This window comes from Myxine glutinosa, chromosome 8, assembly GCF_964187855.1.
Source record: "Myxine glutinosa chromosome 8, kmMyxGlut1.1, whole genome shotgun sequence".
Taxonomy (NCBI): domain Eukaryota; kingdom Metazoa; phylum Chordata; class Myxini; order Myxiniformes; family Myxinidae; genus Myxine; species Myxine glutinosa.
In genome coordinates this window covers 16,179,023-16,201,836 of record NC_136268.1, presented here as the reverse complement: position 1 = coordinate 16,201,836, position 22,814 = coordinate 16,179,023, and the positions used below count along the sequence as shown (strand labels likewise).

At 46.6% G+C, this 22,814-nt stretch overlaps 1 protein-coding gene across 1 annotated transcript in view; it reads left to right on the top strand.

Annotated features, from left to right (window-relative positions):
* Nucleotides 1-14,265: 14,265 nt before the first annotated feature.
* TPH1 (tryptophan hydroxylase 1) overlaps nt 14,266-22,814 on the top strand; it is a 74,103-nt gene continuing 65,554 nt past the window's right edge. The window contains exons 1-4 of the mRNA XM_078782954.1: nt 14,266-14,298; nt 14,398-14,465; nt 19,218-19,414; nt 20,491-20,626. Of these exons, the coding sequence (XP_078639080.1) occupies nt 14,266-14,298; nt 14,398-14,465; nt 19,218-19,414; nt 20,491-20,626 (434 nt within the window). The remainder of the gene's footprint in view (nt 14,299-14,397; nt 14,466-19,217; nt 19,415-20,490; nt 20,627-22,814) is intronic.

The window sequence follows — 22,814 nt, the reverse complement described above, 5'->3', positions numbered from 1 at the left end:
CGTTTTATTTTTTGAATGAAAAGGATATTAGGTTCTGAATCAAAAACAAAGGTTCTGTAATATTAACAGTGAAAGAAAGAATTGTGGAGACCAAATATACTTTTGTCAATTTCAAATTATTTTTAGAGAATATTGTGTGTTATTTAAAAAAGTATATATATATATATATATATATATATATATATATATATATATATATATATATATATATATATATTTATTTATTTTATTTTTTTTCACACTTAGCCCCTCGCAGGAATTTGATTCCTGTTTATAATATATATATATATATATATATATATATATGAGACTGAGACATGAGACTTCCGGTCCCTCGGGCGACGAGGCTTGCTTCGAGCTCTCCACGGCATCGAAGTTTGAGTGTTTTCCCATTCGTGTCTTTGTCGGGTTTCCGCTGGTTGTTTTGTTGTGTGTGTGTTGTTGTGTGTTTCTGTTTAGTTTTCGTTTTGTGGTTGTTGCGGATTTGTGCGTGATTGGTCGTTTTTTATTCGCGCGTCGTGCACGGCCTGGTCTTTCCGGGCTCCCTTCCCCCCGTCGGTGTTTTGTGAGTGTAAGTTCTTTCCTTCATAGTATTTGCTTGTTTCCTTGATTTTCTTTTCTCCCCCCTGCCTCTCGCAGGCATCTTACCCTTTGTCCGGCGTTTTTAAAAACAGGGCAAACGGATAGACAAAGAATTCTATATTGATTCTTTTTCTCCTCCCGGACACGTGCTTGTTCGCTCTCCTCCTCGTCTCGACTTGTGCCCCGCCCCCTGTATCTCGTTTTTCTTCCGCCTCTGCTTCTTCTTTCTCAAATCCATGTTCTCGCTTGGAGACTTTTCCCAGATTGTTTTTCATGGTTTTCATGATTCTGTTTGGATATTGTTGGAATATGTTTAAACCGCAGCCGTGATGCTGACGCCGCCTCCCCCCCCCCCCCCCCCCCCCAGAATTTCCATGTTTTTAACGTTTCCCAGTGTGTACCCCGGTCAGAATAGGTACACCGTATCCCTGCGTGTCGTAAGAGACGACTAAGAGGGTTGGCGTCAGGAGGGGCATCCGGCCATAAAAACATTGCCTCAAAAAGAGAACCATGACAATTACAACTACATATGGGCAGGGTGCAGCCCGAAGTGGAGATCGGTTTCTGAGGTTTGGGACATGGAATGTAGGGACAATGACAGGGAGATCAGGAGAAGTGGTGGAAGTATTGGTCAGAAGAAGAGTGGACATATGTTATGTGCAAGAGACGAGATGGAAGGGAAGTGGTGTGAGAATGGTGAAGGGCAGGCAGGGACAGAAATACAAGTTTGTGTGGCAAGGGTGCCCGGAGGGCGTGAATGGTGTTGGTGTCCTGTTTTCTGAGGAGTTTTTAGACAGTGTGGTGAGTGTGACTAGAGTGAGTGATAGGTTGATGATGGTGAAAATGATGATTGGAAAGCTCTTGGTGAACGTCATCTCGGGATATGCTCCACAGGTTGGTCGAAGCGATGAAGAGAAGGACACGTTCTGGTGTGCGATAGAGAAGCTGATGGAAAACGTGAAAGATGAGGAGGTTGTTGTGGTGGGAGGAGACCTGAATGGACATGTGGGAAGGAGTATGGATGGTTTTGAGGGAGTTCATGGGGGTTACGGATATGGTGTGAGAAATGGAGAAGGTGAAAGGATTTTGGAGTTTGCTGATGGAGCTGATTTGTTGATTTGTAATACTCCGTTCCAGAAAGAGGATGATAAGCTTGTTACATACACGTCAGGTGGGTCGACGACAACCGTTGACTACCTGATGGTGCGTAGGCGAGATAGGGGGCACCTCCGGGACACAAAGGTGATCCCGGGGGAGGAGGCTGTTTCACAGCACCACTTGGTTGTCTGCGACATAAGGGTGAAAGGTGCGAGGAGAGCTCGGCGGGTGAAGTACCAACCGAGAATGAAGGTGTGGAGGTTGAAAGAGGTGACAGTAAGGGAGGCATTAAAAGAGAGGCTGAGTAGGGTAGAGGCTGATGTGGTTGAGCTTGAAAGTGGTTGGATGTCAATGAAAGCTAGTCTGTTGGGAGCCGTTGGTGAGGTATGTGGATGGACAAAAGGACCACCGAGGCACTCGGAAACATGGTGGTGGGATGATGAAGTTGGAAAGAGGATTGACGAGAAGAGGAAGAAGTTCAAGGAGTGGCAGAAGGCGAAGGGTACGGGAGCAGAAACAGCAGGGCATGATAGTTATAAGGCAGCCAGGAAGGCTGCAAAGAAAGAGGGAGCAAAGGCGCAGGAGGCATGTAGGAAAATGTTCGGAGAACGCTTGGATTCGGAAGAGGGTCAGAAAGCAGTATTCAGGATTGCAAAGCACATAGCGAAAGAGAGGTGTGATGTGATGGGGGTGAGTTGCTTGAAGGATGAAGTGGGACAAATCGTTGTCGACCCAGATGGAATTAAAGGAAGATGGAAAAGATATATGGAAATGCTGTTGAATACAGAGAATGAATGGGATGGCAACATAGAGAGTACCCCAGTTTTAGGACCGGCAGAGAAGATAACTGAGAAGGAAGTTGAGGAAGCGATAAAAGCAATGAAGAGTGGAAAAGCGGGAGGACCGACGGGAGTTGTGGGAAATATGTTGAAGGCAGCAGGAAGTTGGTGTGTGAAGAGAATGACAGAGATCTGTAATCTGGTGGTGAAAGAAGGCCGCATTCCAGTGGATTGGGAACTGAGTACCCTCGTCCCTCTATACAAAGGGAAAGATGACCCTCTGGAGTGTGGCTCGTACCGAGCGATAAAGTTATTGGAGCATGGAATGAAGGTATTGGAAAGGGTGTTGGAGAGGAGGATAAGGAAGAAAGTGAGGATCGACGAAATGCAATTTGGATTAATGCCAGGAAGAGGAACGACAGACGCGCTTCCCGGGCGTCCGTGAATGGGTTCCACCTCCCCCCATTCACTCCTTCTCATCATGCATTCCACACCTTTTATTCCACACCAAGCATTCCACACCACTTATTCACACACCATTTATCTCACGCACATTTTTTCTCACACACCAAATTCGCACACCTTTTATCTCACACACCTTTTGTGCTCACACACCTCAACCGCAATTTCTTTTGTCTTCAACACAATTCCTCACACACACAGCATCATCTAGCTGACTACTTCCCCGAAAACTCATGCTTCCCCGTCGTCCCTTTAAACTATGCACTCCCTTTTCTTTATCATACACCTAAGCTACCTACGTCTCCTCTACAGTCCAGGTGTCACTGCTTAAATCTTGTCTCTACTGTCTTCTAATTCCCTAACATTATCCTAGCCCTCCCTCGGCTAGCTTCGTTGCCCCATGGAGGTAACCATTGCTCTCACCCCCATGTGCCTATCACTGCCATCCCCCTAAACTAATGCTCATGGGCCCTGGTCATGTGAGGAATGGTGTTACTACCATTCTCCCACGTGGGGTCAACTACTCTCGGAGTCCATTGCGCTACGAGCCTCTTCGTTTGGAAATACGCTGTCATGGCTCGGCCTCGAAGGGCCGAGCGATCCATGCGGGTGGTTTGTCTCCTGTATGTGGTTTCCATCCGGTATTTTCGATCCAAAGGGGGAGGCATGGATGGGCCGAGGTTCAGAGCTCCATCTCTGTGCGGGGCCTCGTGGTCCCATGCATGATGACCCAACCGGCCACGGTCGGAGCACCGCACCCGCCAAGGTGCGCGACTTCGAAAACCCCTACCTCCCCTTGAACCTCGCCGAATGCCTTTGCTGCCACGGCACGGCACCAACCATACAGTGCGGGGGCCGGCACAAACAGTGTGGGGGCGGCACAAATCATGCACACCGGTCCTGTGGGACCGCCGCGGCACCGATCCCCGCCAGTCCCTGCTGCACACCACTCACCACTGCACATCTGCTATCCGTCCCACTAAACGCTACCCCGGTCGGTGTCAATGCTTGAGCCGCGTCCTCACTACTCATGACGCACTCCGCACTCGCACACCCAGGCGTCCCCGCACCTCCCACACTCTCCGCTATTGCACACCCAGGCACACACACACGCCTCTCACACATCCCGTTATCGCACTCTCCTGTGCACACCCTTCTCTAACACACTCAGGTGCACACCACCCAGGCACACTCGTACCTTCCACACACTCCGTTGCATACTCTTCCTGCATACAGTCCGGTGTGCATTCTCCCTCACACTCTGTAACACACTCGGTCATAGCACACTCTCTTTCTACACTCTCGGGTGTGCACTCTCCCGTTACACACTCCATAAACCCTCGGGTGTGCACTCCTGCCCACACTCTGCAACATGCTCTGGTGTGCACTCCTGCACACACTCTGTAACACACTCTCCCGTTACACACTCCATAAAACACTCAATCACCGCACACCCTGGTGCCCACTTTTCTCGCTCACGCTTCAGCGCACACTCTCTCTCATACTTCGTAACACACCCTCTCGTACACTGCACAATGGACCTTCCGCGAATGCCCGGGGCTCGTCTCTGTCCCAAGCACGCCAAAAACCCGTTCGCGCCAAACACGTTCACGCCATTTTTTCCACTCACCTTGGGGACCTCCTTCTCCGGCTGCACCTGCAAACTTTCCATTTCATTAGCAAGCCCGGAATCACGGTGCAAATGCAGACTTTGTGTGGATTCCATTACTTTCTCCCGCGATTTGTTCCCCGTTTCTACCGTCTCTTCGGCCCCAATCATTTCTTTAATTCCAATTATCTCTTTTTCTACCTCGACAATCGTTGGCGCCCATGAAGTTTCTTTGTCCAATTCGGCAACCGTCGGCTCTTCTACACCCCGCGTCGCGATTTCCATATCCCCGGTCAACTTGGCTGTCCTTTGCTCAGGCTCGCTCCTCACGCGTTCCTCACCCTGCTTCACCTCGTCGTGCGCCACCACGACCTTCCCGCTCAACATGCGTCCAATGTCCTCCCCTGTTTCTTCCAATTCCCAGGTGAATTTGTCACTTTGGGCGTCCATCTTGTGTTCCAATTCATTTTTCATTTCCCCCATTTGGCCACCCAGCATTTCCATGGATGCTCGTAGTTGATTTACGAGTAAGTACAGGTCCAAACCCGCTGGCACCACGGGCTCGGCTCTCACCGCCACGTGTGAGGCGCCGCCATTTTCTTCGCCAGCTACCGCCCCCTCTTCGGCTTCCTCCACTACCAACTGTCTCTCCTGGTCCTGGGTCATCCATTCCTCCTCATCATCTACCCCCACCGGCATTCGACCGCCTTGGCCAGCCATGGTACGAATATAATTTGGATTTAACAACTAAATTTCATTCGCTCGTAATTTCGAGTGCGTGAAGCGCACTCCAGGTCCAAATATCCCACTCCCAGACACCAAATTGTTGCGGTTTTGCGAAGCCCGTTCCCTTACAAAGGGGAGATTAAGCCCCTTTATCTCCTTGGGTCTTCGAACCGCGAGACTGAGTCGCCACTTCCGGGCATACGTGGAAAAGGGTCTCGGGACAATTTTGCACGTACCTTAAGTACCCACGCCGCAGCGGAAGCGGGGATCGAGTCTCGCACGAACCACGCGTAATGGAGTACACCCGAGCAGATGGCGTACCTCGTGACCCATGCTGTTACCTTGCTTATGGAACCCGATCAGAGCAATTTAATTTGTACCATGCTAAGTCAATGATGGAAGGGACGAAACGGTCGAGTCAAAGGAAGAACAGATTTATAACACTATGTACAATGGTTTAGAAGAAGAAGAGACACAGGGCAGTCTTAAGCAGTCGTAACCTTTTCCCCAGACAATGGGCCCACTTACACACACAGGGAGATGAAGGAAGAATGTTCACGCGCCGAACGCGCCGGCTTTGGTCGCTCCAGGAACAGCTCGCCCGGCGTGGCCCTCTGGCGGTCACAGCACGTATCCCGGCGAAGGCAGGCAGGCAGACAGGAAAATCCTCGCGGTGCGTATCTCGGTAAAGGCAGGCAGACGGGAAAATATGCGCGTCTGTGGCCTGGCACGGCTGTCTTTCACAGCGCGATTAATACAACTGAGCGCTCCGGTCTCACAACTCCAATTCGTAACTCGTCTCTTGGGCTGCGCAACTCGCCTGCCCTCCTCAGGGATCTGACTCCAGCTCAACTCCACTCATATCTCATGGGCTGCGCCACTCTCATAACTGAACTGAACTCAGCGCATCCCTTCTCATAACTGAACTGAGGACCCCGACTCATAACTCATGGGCTGCGCCACTCTCATAACTGAACTGAGGCAGGGGCTCTGGGCACAGGGTTATATCGTCCCGTCCTAGCCCGACTCGAATGTTCCAAACCCCGCCTTTTTCCGCAGTGGTAAGTCTCTCCCCTCGAGCCCTGATTGGCGGCTCACGCTTACCGTCGGCTCCTCCTCCGCCTTCCTTTGGCCTTGAGCGAATTGTTCAGGCCGGCCTCGTGGTATTTCGCGCCAAAACCAAAAGCATGGAGGCATCGTAAAGGACCTAATTTTCATTATCCTACTCAACGCAAAACTAAACACAGGAAAGGTCTACGCTTACATTTACGAAGAAATAACTGAGCTTAAACGAGGCTACATGTTGTAGTGTAACTAAACTAGGAGGGGAATTAACCTTTATTATAAAAACACAAAACCGCAATTATATATATATATATATATATTTATTTATTGTTGCGGATTCGTCACTTCCGTCTTTGTGGTTTTCATCTACTTGAAGAATTTTTTGGTTTGGTTTCCCCGGGAAAGGGATTCCCGTGACAGAGTCGTTATTGCTGTCTCACCTGTCGTGCCTGTAGTCGGGGTGCAAGAAAATCCAGAGTTAAAAGTCTTCACTGATCACAACCCCTTAACCTTCATTCAAAAAATGAAAAATAAAAATCAGAGGTTGATGAGATGGAGTTTGTCTTTGCAGGAGTTCAACTTGGAAATTGGGCATGTAAAGGGCAGGGACAATGTCGTTGCCGATGCTTCATCCAGAGTGAACTAACTTTGACAATTCCTGCAGGTTGTTTGGAAGTTTTGTTGCTTTCTTCTGGGGAATATTAGTTTTTGTTGCTCACGTGAGTTGATCAGCCATAGGTTGATTGGTAGGTTGACTACGGTTTCGGTGTGAAATGGAGTTAACTGTCTTCAAAGGTAAAAAATAGTGTTTCAGAAGAAAAACGAAATCGGTGAAGAAGAAACCGGAAGAAGAAGAAGAAGAGGTGGGCGATAGGATCGAGAGAGATCGAAGAAGAAAGGCTTATCTGCTTCGTGGTGGTGAGCGGACCTTGTGGACATTGGTCACGAGCGAATGTTGGTTTCCCCGGGAAAGCGATTCCCGTGACAGAGTCGTTATTGCTGTGGCAAATGAACCTGCGTGATGGGTTTTGATTCCGAGAGCGAATCATCGTTGGAGAGCAAGCTGACGCCTCCATTATCGGCCGGTCTGCCATTTGACCTCGCACCAGCCCTTCACCCGGTTCCACGTGTGTGTCGTGGGTTTTCCCGGAGCGACCTCAGTGTGGGAACCGCTGATTGTTCTTGTCAGCTTCATTGTCGGGTAAATGGAAGGGGTGAGTTTCCATTCACCTTTAGGGTGAACCATTACCAGACCGACTTCGGCCAGACCTCTCACCAAGCGGCTCTTCTGCAGCTTTGACTGTCGACCGACCTGGGTTCAGGTCTCAGTATGACCTTTTTGTGTGATCGCCCGAGCGGCGATCGACTTTGGCCTTGTGTCGTGACACCGTGACTTTGGGGAATCTTTCAGTTCACTCATGTTGGAGTACTGTGCGTTATTGATTAAGGAAATATTAGTGGTACCATCATAGGATTTGTATAGTTTATGATGTGCAAGTGAGAGTTTCCTTGTACTTGCGTTAAGTGTTATTATTGTGTGAGTTTGAATACAATAATTGGTTTTGTATCAATTGCTTGGTGTGGTTCCACCATTGGTCATTGAGACACACACATAATAGCACATCTTTCTGCCGTGACTCCTTTCGAGGCTCGGAGGTACACCAAGGCCGGGGTTTGGGGAGGAGCATGTAACAATATCTATCTATATATATATATATATATATACATATATATATATATATATATATATATATATATACATATATATATATACATATATATATATATACATATATATATATATATATATATATACATATATATACATATATATATATACATATATATATATACATATATATATATATATATATATATATATATATATATATATATATATATATATATATATATATATATACATATATATATATATATATATATATATATATATATATATATATATATATATATATATAAAACACAGTGTGTGTGTGTGTGTGTGTGTGTGTGTGTGTGTGTGTGTGTGTGTGTAATGTTACCGATAGACTCCTAAACGGAGAGGCTTACGTGCTTGATATTTGGCACAGACATGGCCATTGAGCCTGGGACGAACATGGCCGAACTCAAAATATTTGACGATCCATATTTTTTATTCATATTTACCTCAGCGCATTTCAGCGCACGGAATCAATGGAATCAGAGCAGGTGGGCGCTGATTCGCTCAGAGCGATCACGTGATGACGCTATGATGCTATGAACGCTATGACGCTATGAACGATATGACGCTATGACGCTATGAAAAAAAAAATCGCGATAACGCGATGACGCTATGACGCTATGACGCTTTGAAATGCTATGAAGCTATGTACGATATGACGCTATGATACTATGAAAAAAAAAATCACTATGACGCTATGAAACGCTATGAACGCGATGACGCTATGAACGATATGACGCTATGACGCTATGAAACGCTATGAAGCTATGAACGCTATGAACGATATGACGCTATGACGCTATGAAAAAAAAAATCGCTATGACGCTATGAAACGCTATGAACGCTATGACGCTATGACGCTATGAAAAAAAAAAATCGCTCGCTTTACCAAGGGGCTCGCTCCCCCCCCGTTCCCCTCCCCTCCCCTTCCCCCTCCCCCGCCCGGTAATGCCGGGTACTTCTGCTAGTATATATATATATATATATATATATATATATATATATATATATATATATATATACATATATATATACATATATATATATACAGTCACGTGAAAAAGTAAGTACACCCCATGTAAAGTTTTGACTTTTTCAACATATTTTAACATACAGCTATTTGATCTTCATTTCAACAATATTGATAGATAAAGGTGATATAATATAACATATATGATGAAACATTTACATTTTGTAGTCCATTATATAATTTAAATAAACATAAATGCAAATTTCGCATGTGGAAAAAGTAAGTACACCACTACATTTATCACTACTTCAAATACCTAAAATTAGAATCAGGTGCACCAGCTCAAGTGCAAATGATTAGAACATCGTTAGAGAGGATCTTGGAGGAACCTGTCTTATTTAAACCTCAGACATTTAGTTTGGTTTGCTCTTTGTTGTTGAAGTGTGCGGCGTCACCATGCCTAGATTAAAAGAGCTCTCTGAGGCCTTCAGAAAGAAGGTTATAGATGCCTACGAGTCTGGGAAGGGATTTAAAAAGATCTCCAAACAATTTGAAATCAATCATTCGACTGTCCGGAAGATCATCTAGAAGTGGAGAAGATTCCAACCAACTGCCAACTTGTTCAGGCCAGGGTGCCCCAGCAAGTTCAGCCCGCGAGCAGACTGCAAGATGCTGCAGGAAGTCTCTATGAACCACAGAATGTCATCACGGGACCTACAGGAAGCTCTTGCCACTGCTGATGTCAAGGTGCACGAGTCTACCATTAGAAAGAGGCTGCACAAATTTGATCTACATGGGAGGTGTGCCGGGAGGAAACCTTTGCTGTCCAGAAAGAACATCAGGGCAAGACTAAAGTTTGCCAATGAACACCTAGGCAAAGACCAGCACTTCTGGAACAATGTGCTCTGGACATATGAGTCAAAGGTGGAGCTATTTGGCCACAGTACCAGAAGACATGTTTGGTGAAAACCAAAGACAGCATTTGACCACAAGAACCTGATACCAACTGTAAAGCATGGTGGTGGAAAAATTATGGTTTGGGGCAGCTTTGCTGCATCAGGGCCTGGTCAGCTCACCATCATAGAATCCACTATGAATTCTTCATTGTACCAGAGGGTGCTTGAGGATAATGTGAGGCCATCTGTTGGAAAGTTGAAGCTCAACCGAAGGTGGACCTTGCAACATGACAATGACCCTAAACATATCAGTAAATCCACCAAGGAATGGCTGAAAAGAAAGAAATGGAGGGTTCTGGAATGGCCAAGTCAAAGCGCGTATCTAAATCCCATCGAGATGTTGTGGGGGGATTTGAAACGAGCTGTGCATGCAAGAAACCCCTCAAACATCGCACAGCTGAAATAATTCTGCATGGAGGAGTGGGCAAAAATTTCTCCCAGTCGATGTCAGAGACTGGTAGGCAGTTAGAAGAAACGCCTACTTGAGGTTGTTTCTGCCAAAAGGGGCAATACCACCTATTAGAGCGAAGGGTGTACTTACTTTTTCCACATGCGAAATTTGCATTTATGTTTATTTAAATTATACAATGGACTACAAAATGTAAATGTTTCATGATATTTGTTATATTATATCACCTTTATCTATCAATATTGTTGAAATGAAGATCAAATAGCTGTATGTTGAAATATGTTGAAAAAGTCAAAACTTTACATGGGGTGTACTTACTTTTTCACATGACTGTATATACATATACATATATATATATATATATATATATATATATATATATATATATATATATATATATATATATATATATATATATAGATATATGTATATATATATGTATATACATACATATATATATATATATATATATATATATATATATATATGTTAGCTTGGCTCTGCTCGCTTCGCTCGCCTCACCACGCGTTGTTACGAGGGAACTGGCTTGTTTTAGTTACAAAGTTTAGCGTCATTACAAAGGAATCCCAGACTTGAAGCCCATTGATAAATCTGTGGGAAAAACTTGAAGATTGCTGTTCACCGATGCTCCCCACCCAACTTGACGGAGCTTGAGCAGATCTGCAAAGAAGAATGGGAGAAACTCACCAAATCCAGTTATGCAAAGCTGATACAGACATACCAAAGAAGATTCAAAGTTGTAATCGCTACCAAAGGTGCTTCTATGAAGTATTGACTCGTTTATAGCCCTTTCTCTATCGTGAGAGGGTTGAATACTTATGGAAATTAGATTTTTTTTGTATTTCATTTTTAATTATTTTGTAAAAATTTCAACAAAACGTGAAATATTCAAGGGGTGTGAATACTTTCTGAAGGCCTTGTATATAATATACAAATAAATAAATAATGTATTTATATAAATATCTCATTAATAATATTGTTGCGGATTCGGGGGTCGGCTCTCCCCTTATCAAGGGGGGGGGGGGGTTAATCCCCTTGTTTTTTAAGCTGGCCGTCCCCCAATCCTGGAAGCTATGACGCTCCTTCAGGTCGGAATTAGCTAGGGTGATTGGTTAATGAAGTCCCAAATACCTACTTACTAACCCGACCAAAGCAGGGAAATAACTCCCGCTCGAACCACGGATAAGATGGAAATTGCCGAGCGGTTAGCAATCCGCGGCCTGAGCCATTAACAAAGACTAACCCAATCGTGAGCGGTTTCCAAATCGTGCCACAGGTACTCCATTGAAAGAAAGGACGGAGGCGATCGGATTAGTGAAAAACCAAGAAAGAACAAGGTACATTTATTAACAAACCAAAGAGGAAACGAAAGGAATATACAGGAGGAAGAAGAAACAAAAGGACACAGGGCAGTCTTATCTATACGGTCTTACCTTATAACCCCAGGACAAACAGATACACTCACACGGAATTGTAGTGGTAGGGGAGGAAGGTCCAGGCAGATGGTCAGGCTCCGCATCCGGTCCCGACTCGTGCCGTGGTGGTGATGGATGCAGGCCGGCAGCGCGCCGCGTGTCGTTGACCATGAGCGGACCTTACAGATATATAGGGGGGGGGGCTGGGATGCTATGCACGGGATAACCGTATAGCGCGCCAACGCTCTCTCTCTCTCTATTAATGTTCGTCTCAACAAGGCAGTTCGTATCAAAGGGGCACCCTCACGCAGTTCTTCTTGCATGCAGTCCTTCAACTCCTTGCAAAAGGAGGCCGCCGAATGAAGTCCCCCACATGAAGTCTGTTACAATCGATGGTCCCCTGTGCAATCCATTACAATAAGCAGTCCGTGGCGCAGTCCGTAAAAGGGCTTGGCGCTTGCGCTTATATAATGCGCTTTGAGATCAATGCGCGCACTTTGAAACCATGCCCGCCAGCGAGCTCACCTCAGCCCTGATTGGTTGGCGAGGGCTCACCGGCTCCGCCCTTGACGGCTCGTTGACAGGGCCACACCTCGTTCTCGTGTCCTTCCCCCTTTTTCCTCGGCCGGAAATCGCATGTTCAATGGCGTTTGGGGTGAGCGCTAAGGCATTGGCGAAGGCTCAATGCAGCGAACGCTGCTGGCAAGCAGAGACGCGTAATAGAATTGGGAGAGAGAGATTGGAAAGGAAGCGAATGGGGCCTATCTTATTTGATTAATGCAACGCAGATTCAACTTTTGGGAACACAGCCTTATCTGACACATAATAAGGAAATAACTAAAGTTCCTATGGTGTCCTACGTGTTGCATATGAACTACCTATGGGTGCGACCTTTAACCTTTTAAATGATGGAATATTATTTACAAGTATTTACAAAGTGAGGGGTTCTCAAAACCGCAACAATATTTTTACCATTACGTTGTATTTCACTAATTACCTCTGCCACAGAAGGTGGACGATGTTATGTTTTCACCCCTGTCTGTCTGTCTGTTTGTGAACAGGACATCTCAAAATGTTGTGGACAGATTTGAATGAAATTTGTTGGACAGGTTGGGTGTGACACAAGGACAAAATGATTCAACTTTAGTGAAGATCCTGACACTCGAAGTTTTTAGTAAAGTGATTCTTCACTATAGAGATAGGGCTAAAAACGATTATTATTATTTTTTTGAATTTTTTTTGTATACTGAATCGTGGCTCGTGAAAGAGCTAACATTTATTTCACAAACAAGTCAACCAGACAAACAAAATATACAAAAAGTGGGAGCGGAATACAAGATGGGGAGAGAAGGGGAAGCACACAACCACAACATTTGAGAGCAGGGAGAAGTGTGAGAGGGAGAGGGCTTGGGGGGGGGGGGGGGGGGGGGAGAGGTATAAAACACAAGGGGACCGAAATTAGCGGGGGTAGAAAAGATCAAGGTTTTGGATGGGGGAGGAGCAGTATAGCACGATATGCGATATGCAACGATATGCAGTATAGCACGATATGCGATATGCAACGATATGCAGTATAGCACGATATCTCAAAAAGTTGGGGACGAATTTGGACAAAACTTGGTCGACAGGTTGGGTGTGGGATAAGGACGAATTCATTTTATTTTTCCGAGTATTTATGGCTCCAGAAGCAACTTGTCACAGCAGCCACAACGAAGCCTTTCATGACTCTTAAGAATGTTTACAAAATACATATCTGTTGAGAAAATCACACGGCGTTTGTTGCTCATTTGATCCAGAAATTTCAATCTGATGATCTTGAAAGTCGGAGGAAGAACCGTGAGTGCGTGTAAGAGAGCATTGTCATCCTCGATGAAGAGCGTATCACAGTTATGTGGTAACCGAGTGAAGGTTTCATCATCCGAGAGGTAGTTCGTGTACTGGAGTTGCTTTATTTCTAAAGGGAGGAGGGAGGGGCAGACCCTGGACTAAACAACGAAGGAGCAGACCCTGGACCAAACAACGGAGGAGCAGACCCTGGACCAAACAAGGGAGGAGCAGACCCAGACCCCGGAATAAACAAAGGAGGAGCAGACCCTGGACCAAACAAGGGAGGAGCAGGCCCTGGACCAAACAAGGGAGGAGCAGACCCTGGACCAAACAAGGGAGGAGCAGACCCTGGAGGTCCTTAACAGGATTTGCCGTTGATGTTCCGAGTTTGGGCCTCCACAGCCTCAATTATTGTGGTTTGCTGTTGTTTTAACCATTGTTGTTTCTTTTATTTAATTGCTCTTTAAACATTTTCATCCGTTTGCATCATTAAGTACTTTTTTCACTGCCAGGTTGTGTTGATTTTTATTCCTTTATTAATGCTGATGGTTCCTCCAGCTCAGGATAACGTACCTTGGTTTCCAAAGAAGATCTCTGATCTCGATTACTCAGCAAAGCGGGTCCTCATGTATGGAACAGAACTCGATGCCGACCATCCGGTGAGGAAATTGACCACGGTTCCTTTCGACAACGGACATCGTGGCTTGTGTTTCATGGAGTATTCGTTGGGAATTGACCATGAGCAATTTATACCACAGGGATTCAAGGACAACGTTTATCGGGAGCGCCGGAAGTACTTTGCAGACATTGGCTTGTCCTATCGATGGTAAGGCCTTTCCTTTCAGGGTAAGTTGTGGTATGCTGGAGCTATGTTTGCATGTCATGGCAATTTGTGTTTGTTTTATGATTCACATGTTCAGGATCATTCGAGAGAGGAGACTGGGCAGCATCTAGAATCACACTAACATAATCATAAGACTTTAAACAAACAAACAACAAATACCTATTTTGGGGAGGTGGAGGGGGGGGGGGGGCAGAAGTGATAGAGGGCTGAGGGGGAGGAGGTCAAACCTGGACCCAGATTGACCCCCAGTAGACCCCCATAGACCTAGATTTTTTATGCCATGAACAAACTTTCGTCACAACATCTCATTTTTACCCCGTTTGATCACAATCCCATCACCGGCTCGCTTTATTATAAAACCCTCCAAATGTGACGGGAAGAAACCATGCTTTCGTCACATACGTTTCGTCACGGGAAGAAACCATGCTTTCGTCACATAAGTTTCGTCACGGGAATTCTTCCAGATTAGGCCAGATAAAAAGAAAGAGTTGTTGATCGTCCCCGCCCGACCCTACGAAACACACCCGACCCTACGAAACACACCCGACCCTACGAAACACACCCGACCCTACGAAACACACCCGACCCTACGAAACACACCCGACCCTACGAAACACACCCGACCCTACGAAACACACCCGACCCTACGAAACACACCCGACCCTACGAAACACACCCGACCCTACGAAACACACCCGACCGTACGAAACACACCCGACCCTACGAAACACACCCGACCCTACAAAACACACCCGACCCTACGGAACACACCCGACCCTACGAAACACACCCGACCCTACGAAACACACCCGACCCTACGAAACACACCCGACCCTACGAAACACACCCGACCCTACGGAACACACCCGACCCTACGAAACACACCCGACCCTACGAAACACACCCGACCCTACGGAACACACCCGACCCTACGGAACACACCCGACCCTACGGAACACACCCGACCCTACGAAACACACCCGACCCTACGAAACACACCCGACCCTACGAAACACACCCGACCCTACGAAACACACCCGACCCTACGAAACACACCCGACCCTACGAAACACACCCGACCCTACGAAACACACCCGACCCTACGAAACACACCCGACCCTACGAAACACACCCGACCCTACGAAACACACCCGACCCTACGAAACACACCCGACCCTACGAAACACACCCGACCCTACGAAACACACCCGACCCTACGAAACACACCCGACCCTACGAAACACACCCGACCCGAAACTTTTTTAATTTTTAATTTTGAAAAAAAATCATAAAAAACGATCTTTTCACATTCAAATTTGCCGCCGTTCTGCACCGCATGCTGCGCAGTGCGTGCTGCGCAGAGCGTCGCGAGTGCCTCGGGCAACTTCACCCATTTTACGTTGGCCATTCATGGCGGCCATTGTGTGAGATTTTTCCCGCTGAAATCTGTATCGATTCGTGCTAGAATCGGCTTGAAATGCCCATTGTGATCGCATCGATAGCCCGTGAGGGCTCTTCCAAGACGGTGAAGGACTGGTTTGCGTGCGATATCGAGTTGGATGTTACAATCTCGGACTTCTATGCAGAGTTCTCAGACGGCAAGTATGATGGGGATAGGGAGCCATTGCCTGACGATACACGCGGTACTTTTGTCAAAGTATTCGCCGGCCCCAGTAAAACTGACATGACGAAAGTTTCACCAACCTGCAAAGTTTCTGATGTGACAAAGACTCTTGGCTCATTTCTCAAATTTGCGTTGGCTGCAGTCACGGCCACGGATCACAGGATGGAACCCGATGAATGAAGAAATAAAATCATTTTGAGGAGAAAGGAGTCTTTATTTCATATTTTTCCATGTCAACAAAACTCAATGGGAAGTAGGAAAAAAATATAAAAAATAAAAATAAAAACCTCCCTCCCTACCCGAACTTTTGAGAAAAAAGGACGCACAACAACTTTTTATTTTTATGTGGCCTTAGTTGTAGTTAATTAGCCTAATTAACTCAAGAGATCATAACAATCATTTTGGTAAAAGGACACAAATCAGAAATTCCATATCAGAAAGCTACAGTAGAACGACACAATAAACATGCCGCACACACACACACACACACACACACATACACGCACCCCCCCCCCCCCAAGTACACACACACATACACACACCCCCACCCCCCACACGTGCACACGCACACACACATACACATGCACACACACGCAGACACACACACACACACACACACACACACACACACACACACACACACACACAAATGTTGTTGAAGATCTCTCATCTTCCCTCCTGTTCTGGCTGGAGTTCCCCAAGGTAGTGTTCTGGGCCCTGTGCTATTTCTGGTCTTCATCAATGACCTCTCCGACTCTCTGGAAAATCCTCTCTATCTCTTTGCTGATGACTCCACTCTCTGCCGCTCCTGCCGCTCCATTCCTCATCCCTCAGATCGGCAGTCTGCAGCCTCCTCACTCTCTGCAGACCTGGACAAAATCACAGACTGGGCAATCAAGTGGAACATGTCTTTCAATCCTGACAAATCTCACTCTCTTACGATGTCTCTCCGAAAAGACCGACTGGACAACCCTCCCATCTACTTTCTGAATAATCCTCTCCAAGAAGTTCTATCACTCAAGCTTTTGGGTCTCACTATCTGCCATGATCTTTCCTGGGAAAACCACATTTCCAAGCTGGCCTCGAAAGCCAGTCGCCGACTGGGCATCCTCCGTCGTGCGAAGTCCTTCCTTGGCACACCTGAGCTCCTCACCACATACAAGGCTTTCATACGCAGCTCAATGGAATACTGTTCCCCCCTCTGGGCTGGTGCTCCTGCCACACCTTGCTCGGCTTGACGCTGTTGAGGCCAAAGCTTTCAGAATCATTGGAATCTCCTGCGATGTAGTCTACGCCGAGGGCCTTTCACTCACTCACCGCAGGCAGCTTGGTGGTCTTTCTGTCTTCTACCGACTCCTCTCCGGCCTTGCTCCCCCAGCTCTCTCTGTGCTCTGTCCCCCCAATATTCCTTCAGGTCGCACAAGATCTGCCTGCAACCCTCTTATGGTTAAACTACCAAAGTCTAGGCTCTCTGCTCACCTTCACTCCTTCATTCCTCTTTTCTCCCCCCTCTGGAACAAACTCCCCCACTCCCTTCAATCCCACTCCTCCCTCCAGGTCTTTAAAACAGCTGTTCACCACCATCTCTTATCTTCCCCCATCCAAAACCTTGATCTTTTCTACCCCCGGTAATTCACCCCAGAGTCCTTGCAGTGTTCATATGTTTTATTCCTCTCCCACCTCCCCCCAAGTCCTCCCGATGTCCCTGCTCTCAAATGTTGTGTTTGTGTCCTTCCCCCTCTCTCCCCATCTTGGCTGCCGCTCCCCTTGTTTTTTGTGTTTTGTGTGTCGGTTTGTCTTTTTGTGTGATTAATGTTAGCTCTTTCACGAGCCTCGATCTTGTATACAAAAAAAAAAAAAAAATACACCCCCTCCCCCATCCCCCCCCCGCACACACATGCACACGCACACACACGCACATGCACGCACACACACACACACACACACACACACACACACACACACAAATACACACACACTCCCCCCCCCCCCCCCCCCCCACACACACGCACACACCCACACACACACGCACACATCCACACACACACGCACACACCCACACACAAACGCACACACCCACACACAAACGCACACACACAGACGCACACACACGCACACACACGCACACGCACACACACAAAATTCATCAATTTATAGCAGAAGGAACAGCTGAACAAGTCGCTTCACCAGTTCGTGTGTTTGACCCCATTAGTCATCGGGAATCTGCTGAACTGTTGGACCAGGGAGGAAAACAAGGAACTGAACGCACGAACTTCCAAGAACGCACGAAATGACGGTTCTGGGGTTCAATTTAAAAAAAACTTCCTGGGGGAGGAACCCCAGACCGACGGACCCCCCAGATCCCCAGACCCCCAGACCCCCCTCACCCACGTTCACCCACTTTCATCCACCTTCAACCCTCCCTCCACCCACCTTCAACCCTCCCTCCACCCACCTCCCCCCCCCCCCCCCCCCCTTCGGCGCTATAGCGTCGTGCCCCCTCCGTCTTCACCTCCTCCTTCTTGAAATCCTGGGATGGACCCCTGAACTGGTACATTCTGCAAAGTTCAGCTTGTCTTGTACCTAATTATGAGGTCGGTATGGAAAACCTTGTACCTCAAGATGAGGTGAAGAAGATGAAGACGTTCCCAAGATGTGTGAAGCTGTGCGGGTTTGAGAGGCGACTGTTTGGAGACGATAATAGCGAAGATGCTCCAACATGGCTGTGACTTTGAGGGCGGGAAAAGTAGCATATTGTAACGTACCAATCTCTGTTAGAGAGCCAAAGGTGCTGTCCGAGCAGTTGGTTGACAGGTGTTGTAATGGGTGCTTTGCCGTTAGTACTATTTATGGCAGGTATTTGTAATTTGTTCAGAGTGCCGGTGATAAGTCGCCTGCTCTTCGCGAAGGACACCGTGCGCATCTCGAACATCCAGGAACGAGACACCTATTTTCACGTGCATCCGAGGGACGGCACACACCTTGACGAATCACCTTGCTTGGGAAACATTGTGATCCGAGTGGATTTGAACAGTTTCGTTTTCTCTTTTGTTCACGTTTCTTCTGCTGCCCATGAATGATGCTTGAGCTGCTTTGCTCTGTCCCTCCAGGGGACAACCCATTCCACGTATCGAGTACACGACGGAGGAAATTCGTACCTGGGGAACGGTGTACCGAGAATTGAACAAACTTTACCCGACGCATGCTTGTCGTGAGTACCTGAAGAACCTTCCACTGCTGGTGAAGCATTGTGGGTATCAAGAAGAAAGCATTCCTCAGCTGGAGGTTGTGTCACATTTTCTAAAAGGTATTTGCTATATTCATGTCATTATTATTTAATTACCTCCTCCACCAAAGGTGCATGCAGGTTATGTTATCACCCGTGTCTGTCCGTTTGTCTGTTTGTGAACAAAATATCTCAAAAAGTTGTGGTCGGATTTGGACGACACTTGGTGGACCGGTTGTGTGTCTGACAACGACGATTCTATTCGATTTTGGTGAAGATCTGAATGTATATTTGGATATGAGATTTATTTAATTTTTTTAGTGATTCTTCGCCATTGAGAGATCGGGCAACAACAATATATCGTACGATATTTCAAAAACTTGTGGATGGATTCGAACGAAATTTGGTGGACAGGTTGGGTTTGTGCCAAGGACAATTCCCTTCGATTTTGGTGAATATCCGGATCAGGATCCAGATACGATAATTATTTAATTTTTTAAGTGATTCTTCACCATTGGGAGATAGGCCCAAAAACGATAAATAGCAGGATATCTCAAAAAGTTGTGGACGGATTTGGACGAAATTTGGTGGACTGGTTGCGTGTCTGACAAAGACTATTCGATACGATTTTGGTGAAGATCTGAATATGGATTCGGATATGAGAAGAAAAAAAAATTTCAGTGATTCTTTACCATTGACTGATATGGCCAACCAGGTGGAGGTTTTCTCTCTACTGAGTGCTCTTCTAGTTCATTACTCAACACTGCTCACTCGTTATTTCCTTCCATTCATTCATTCATTCAGACTGGTGAGGGCTTGGGGGGCATCCGATAAAAACTCAATTTGCAGATCCTATCCAGGCCCAATAACATCTCAGATCAGCCATATATGCTCAACTTCTGAAAATTCGAGGGTTTCCGCTTTTGTCCATGAATGGTAGAATGACTTCCCCCTCCCAGTCCCCTTGTCCCTCTTTCTCCAGCTTGTGCCATTCTGATAACATATTCGGCCATTTAGACCTCCACTTATTTTCTCCCACGAGCTGTTTCGGATCACGTTTACATTGTTCCATTGATATATTTAATCTCATGGAATATTGTGAACGTGTTCATATTCTCTTCCGGTACTTGATGCGTGGACACCATTTGTGCTCACAGAACGAACGGGATTTTCAATACGCCCAGTAGCTGGGTACTTGTCTCCACGAGACTTCCTAGCAGGTCTGGCGTTTCGTGTATTCCATTGCACGCAGTATGTACGACATTCCTCAGATCCACTGTACACTCCCGAACCGTGAGTCGCAGGTTTTACAATATATTACAACCTTCCATAGAATTCCATGATTCGGTTCATTGTTACCCACATGCTTTTTGATCCAATCAGGCATCTCAAAGGCATGATATGGCGGCATCCACCAAATTATGGCAAACTTTCTGAAATTGTAATCACGACTGGTAACTTTGTCTCCACCGATCGAGACCACGTGTTTCACTCCACCTGTTTCTTTCTCTTTCCTTCCTTCATAATTTGATCCTCTCCAGCCAAAACCTTTCAATTCTAGTTTTCACCAGACTCCTTCAACTTTCTCCTTCCTCTAATCCACTTTCACCTCACCTTCAAAATAATATCAACGAAGAATGTAAAAAATAGGCCTCTCCTCCTGTACTAACACAATTGCTTATACACCTCCCTGTTCCTTCGTTCTCTGCTCTACTGGTTGTTAATCTCCTATCCTACTGTTCCTGCTATGAACCTGTGCTGGTACCCTTAATCCCCCTTAGGAATCCTTCATGCCCTCATGTAGGGAATTTCCCCAGATAATTTTCACGGTTTAGTATAAAAATGTTTAAACTTTCCCCTGAAGTGTTTTATTCTGTTGTATATGACAACACACGTTTCTTCTTCTTCTTTAAAATGTTGTTTTCGAGTTGCTTACCAAATCTCTTCATCTCAAATAAAAATTCAACCTCTCACAATTCTTCCTTTCTACATTCCCTAAACTCACCTGCATTCCACCCCTCCTCCAACGTTTTCAAATTGATCTCTGACTCGAAAATCACACGAACTCATTTTGCAATAAATGTTTGTTTCCCATTAATCGTCCAACACTTTCTAAAATGCAAACTCATCCTTCCCCTCCTAAATTCCCCCCTCACCGTTCCCCTCCTAAACTCCCGCATCACTCCTCCCTTTCAAATCTACCCCCTTGCCCCTCCCCTCTTAAACCACCCCTCACACCTCCCCTCCTAAACTCCTCCTCACCCCTCCCCTCCTAAACTCCTCCTCACCCCTCCCCTCCCCTCCTGAACTCCCTTCACCCATCCCTTCCGAATCTCCCCTCACCCCTCCCCTCCTGAACTCCCCCCTCACCCCTCCCCTCCCAAACTCCCCCCTCACCCTCCCCTCCTAAATTCCCCTCACCCCTCCCCCTCAAAACTCCCCCCTCCCCTTCAAATCTCCCCACCCTCCTTTTTTCTCCAATTCTCCCCTCTCACCCCTCCTCCTGAAAGCGTCCTCCCTGCTTCCTCTCCCTTCCAACTCTTACCTCCATCTCCTACAACCGTCTTCTTCGCTCTGCCCCCCCCCCCCTCAAACAACACCAAACTGTGCCTCATCCAATCACCATCAGGAAGGCAATCTCATTTCCTTTCACAAAGCTCGGAACAAGTGTGTGTCTACCCTCAGGAGAGCCAGTAAACAATATCTCTCCACTCTCAAGACTGAACTCTCAAATCTGTCTCCATCCTCCAGATCCTGGTGGCATTTGGTCAAATCTATTTCTGGTGTTTGTTCCCCCTCCATCCCCTCCCTTACATCAAATGGCTACACAGCTGAAATCTGCACGTGAAAAAGCGGATTGCCTCAACTCTGTGTTTGCCTCAAAATCTTATGTCCCAACCCCATCCCTCTCTGTACCCACCGTACCCAGTCATACCCAGCTGCTCCTGGACTCTGTGTCCTTCTATCCTGACAAGGTGGAGAAGTTTCTGTCAAACCTCAACTCTGATTCTGCAAATGGACCAGACGGCATCAGCCTACTGGTCCTAAAAGCCTGCTCTGCCGCTCTTTCACACACTCTCTCTGTTCTCTTCCTCTCTTTTGCTCAAGGTCATCTACCATCAGCTTGAAAATCAGCCAACATTACCGCTTTACACAAAAAAGGTGCAAAAACATATCCTTGCAATGACAGACCAATCAGCCTGCTCCCAATTATCAGCAAAGTCATGGAATCCATCATTGCTTCGGATATCAAATCTTTCCTCTTCTCCAATGGCTTGATCGCTGATCATCAATTTGGATTCAGACCAGGTCACTCTACTCTGGACATGCTGCTTCTGCTGTCTCAACAATGGATGGAGGTCCTCAATTTTAAACAGGAAATTAGAGCTGTCTCCCTCTCTGTCGCTCCATACCTCATCCCTCAGATCGGCAGTCTGCAGCCTCCTCGCTCTCTGCAGACCTGGACAAAATCACAGACTGG